Raw genomic sequence first — 4,553 nt, 5'->3', positions numbered from 1 at the left:
GACCATCTTGATCATGCTGTCCATCCTGATAATCCTGGCCTTCTCTTAACATCTGTCATGTGAGTTTCCTCCCGGTATCTCCATGTGCCTTTGGGATGTTCAAAGAATTCAAGACTTCCTGAAGGCATCCTGAACTCAATCAATTAAAGACTGCAAGGACTAGAACTTTTCCAGTGTTTTATCTTGGTGCCAGATATCAAAGCACACCTTTAGGGGTCTTTAGGGGTCAGGGCTGTTTTGACAGCAAAAGGGGGGACCAACATAATATTAGGAAGGTGGTCATAATGTCATCAGTGTATACTATAATAATAAAACATCATGGTCACAGACTACGGTCAGATACAAATAAAATTATGTCTTTCTTGCAACTATTAAAGTGACTGAAATGTTCTTCAACAGTTTGAAGGCAATCTCCGATTCGTTTATGATTATGATTTTACGCTACATCAACTGTGGTAACTTTAGTATTTTGGTGGAAATGATGGTACCATCCAGTAACACACAGTGTTATTAATATTGCGAATATCATCAGAATGAAACAACCCAACCCCACAATGGAACAGCCCTTTCTGTACTTACCACTCCTCTCCGTTGGTGGGCGCTGAATCGGTTTCTTTTTGTGGTTAAAGAGGAACATATACGTGGTCATATGACCACAGGGAAGAGTGTTTACATTCTGTCTTACTGTACGCCGAACATAAAATAACTGTATTTACTGCGAACCAACAGCAAAATGACGAAGATGCAGGTCATCAACACGTTTCTGACGGAGCGCTTGATGGCGGCGCTCAATGAAATCATGGACATGATCGGCGGGACTGTTTTGCAGTATGAAAAAGAGCTGGACAGCGTGCAGAAAGACAACGAGTATCTGAGACGGAGACTGCAGGAGATTGAGAAAATCGTCGAGGCAACCGGTACATAGCTCTTTCATTTAAAAAAAAAAAAAAAAGTGTTGGACCGAAGAAAGCGGTTTGTTTACTTTCGTTACACAAATTACCATGGAAACTATAGTTTCCGCCATAGATAAAATAAAAATATCAGCTAATTCTATCATTAAAAAGTTAAACACAATTACAGAAAGACTATGAAAGCTTCTTGTACATTTTGAATGAGATTTCATATAAATACATTATGGTTTTACTCTAGTAACTAAATTACTTTTGCGGAAACGATGGTTACAATGTCATGTTAAGGTTTTGTAAGGACAGATTTAGTTACAGTTGTTTGTTGGAAATATTTAATATAAATACCATTTATAATGTTTTATAACAATATGCATAAACCAATAACTCGCCTCAAATAAGTTACACCATTTTTACACGCAGTCAATATAAATTACTAGTTTGGACGCAACTTATAGTTGTTTTGTATAATTTTGTCAGAACAAGTCCTTAAAACGAAGAAATAACACCGAAGAAAGTATGGAAATTATGTAGTGTTTAAAAATGAAAAACAAACAAAATGTTACTTTTTCAAAGTTGAGTTTCATTGGATGCTTTTTTAATAGTTCCTGTGTATGCTGATTACTTGTTGACTGCTTTCCGTCACTGTATGGTTCAAGATAATTTACATGTTTAAATGATTGTAAGGTTAAATATATGGAACATATAGACTTGAGTCAACTTTTCAGGATTGTCCTGGATAGCCAGTTTTGTCAAACGAATGCCTTAAAATGAGAAACATATTGTACTAGATATTGTAGATAAAAATAGTGTAATATAGACAACTAAAATGTTAATATTTCAGATTTTGCTCATGATCATATGAAATTGGACACGCTTATATTTTAAGATCAAGTCTCATTTAATAGAATCCTTATTTTGTATGGGTGTAAATATGGGCCCATGTCTAGAAATATTTCACTTTAAGGGCCTGTTGTGAAAATATATGTACATGAAACCATTTGCACTTAATCTACAATTGAAACATATGAAAATGTAAAATCTATAAGACATTAAAGCTTTAAATGTCTTCAAAGAAATATATATTCCCATTAGTGTGTCCAAATGTCTGACTGGAACTGTATATAATAACATTTGTTGTAAAAAAGCTATGTTTGAATCAGTTTTTTGAGTTGTTTTAGTTAAGGCAAGGATACACTACACAACTTTTATAATCTAAACTAATTTTAAATCACTAGCCATCATACATTTTCTTACTTTGTGAATTATTTCAGAGAGAAAAATGTTATTCCGACTGGGGGATCAACTCCGACTGACCAAAATGCGTTTCCACCTGATCTCCTCAGACCCTTCATCTTTTACAGGTCCAGCCGCTACAAATCCTGCACCATCATCTCCACCTCCGCATCTAAAGTGGACTTCTAGCATTGAAACAGAAACAATGCCTACAGAGATCTATCAGAACCAGGTACAAAATGAACAGCCCACCAACACGAAAGTGGAAGAGTTCTCAAGCCATGCGCATCTGGTGACCGAATCAGACATCGGTTTACCTTGTCCACCAATACCAAACACACTGGCTCAGACAGATGAAGACTTTGAGACATCCACTTTAAATGACTTTTCTTGTGGTGTAAAAACTGAGCCTTTTGAAAACCTCAGTTCACAATCCACCTGTGTTAAGACATCCGTCTACAGTCCACTACCTCATTGTTCTGCTCAGTTAGCAGCTACTACCGATATTACTCACAAGTCTGATCCTAAAGTTTTCAGTACATCGAGTTCCTCTGATCTAGAATCAGCCAAACATATGAAGCTAAAGCCTAATACCTTGCAATTGTCCTTTAGTAAAATTAGCCCAAATATGTCAAAGACCACTTGTCCTGAATCAGGCATAACTCACGTCAACTACAACACTGCTCATCAAAACACAGAATTAGGATCAGTCAGGAACGACACGATCAACAGCAACGGTCATCTCGGTATTAATGTAGCTAATGTTGCGGTCAATCCCCTACGTCACCCAGCGTTCAGCAGAGAAGTCCGGCATTGTAGGGCAAAAGGACGAGGAAGAGGCAATGGTCCTGGGACACACGCTTGCCCGCAGTGTGGAAAACTATTCCCTCATCACTCGCGCCTAAAGGTGCACATGCTCATTCATACAGGGGAGAAGCCATACGTTTGCGGCCAGTGCGGGAAACGCTTCAACAACGACGGGACTCTGAGGAACCACAGCCGAGTGCATCTGCAGCTACGCCTTTTTGACTGTCCAGTGTGTGCGCGTAGCTTTAAGGATGCCTACACCTGTCGAAATCACATGCGTGTTCATAATAGGTGAGGCAACGGTGCAAATTAAAAGGAACTTTAGCTATATGAAAGACTCATGGGACGGTTTCCCTGTTGTGACGTGCGGTCGCAGTTTTCCTGCTCCTGGGGCCTGTACCATGATGGCATTTTAACAAACTCAGGGTTACAGGATTAGTTTCAAGTTGACAAAACCAAACCAATCTATTCAGGCTTTGTTGGTCCCATGATGCTGATCATCAGCTTTCTCTGTCAGCTCAGGCTTTGATACTGAGTTTAGCTGTGACATCAGTAGTGAACAGCCAATCACATGCTGTGGAACTGAGATTAACTTCTCGCAAGAGAAGCAGTGAGATAAATTTCGGTCTTCTGCAGAATATTACATGATTGAAAAATATTAAGAATTTAAACAAATTTACACCGCAAGAAGAAAAGAGCTGTCTATACAAGAGGACAACTTAAAGAAAAATCTTACTACGTCAATGCAAGTAAAAGTTATGAAGTTAGTTTAGTTGATATATAGAGAGAATTGAACATTTAAGCTCACAAATTTTATAGCTTTATTTATTGATTTTAAAGCTTATTTGTATGACCTTTATATAGGCTATTTATATTAATTTGAATTAGTGCCTATCTATTAATGATTGATAAACTAAAATGATACATGTGTAATTTATTATGGGTATAATAATTACATAAGTGATATCTAAATAATTAAAAATTATTATTATTATAAATAAGCATTGTTAAAAGCCAGACGCTTTAGTCTTTAAAAACCATTTGCTATGTAGTGACCTTTAATTTGGAGTAGAAACAGGGGGAGTGGCTTTTTTGCATCAGACTTGTCACTTTGATCACAGTCCAATTTCAGTTTGAGATATCTTATCCAGAACATACCCTGCCCTGGAGCAGGTTAGCCATGGAGCGCAAGTTACTATGAGAAGAACACAGTTAAAAGCCAAACCACTTTAATGGTACCGAAAACCCAGGATTAGCACAAACTAAGCTTAAACATATCTGGCTAGCCAGCTAAACCGGCTTCATGGTACAGCCCCCAGATCGCTGAACATCAGAGTTGAATCAGCTGTTCTAGAAAATAGAGACATCTAAAATGTTCCATGCTGGGAGACCCCCGTGGGCAGGATTGAGGCGCTGAAGATTATAAGTCACATGATGTCCTCAGAAAATCTTTTGAGTACAGTGTTTGACGGTGTTGTTGAAATTAATTTCATGTTCCTGTTATGTGCCCTGCTGTCAGAGCAGTAGGATGCAACAAACAAGTGCCAGTGTTGTCAGCTATTTTCTGCTTCTTTTAATATGCTAAATGAAATGGTTTGATTTATA

At 37.8% G+C, this 4,553-nt stretch overlaps 1 protein-coding gene across 1 annotated transcript; it reads left to right on the top strand.

Annotated features, from left to right (window-relative positions):
* Positions 1-635: 635 nt before the first annotated feature.
* On the top strand, positions 636-4,553 carry LOC307124343 (uncharacterized protein). Its single transcript, XM_079813452.1, has 2 exons — positions 636-917; positions 2,270-4,553. The coding sequence occupies exons 1-2, from the start codon at positions 734-736 to the stop codon at positions 3,241-3,243; spliced, it is 1,158 nt and encodes a 385-aa protein (XP_079669578.1). The 5' UTR covers positions 636-733; the 3' UTR covers positions 3,244-4,553.

Source organism: Gobio gobio (genome assembly GCF_949357685.1).
Source record: "Gobio gobio genome assembly, chromosome: 1".
Lineage (NCBI taxonomy): Eukaryota > Metazoa > Chordata > Actinopteri > Cypriniformes > Gobionidae > Gobio > Gobio gobio.
This window is presented reverse-complemented; position numbering and strand designations above follow the sequence as displayed.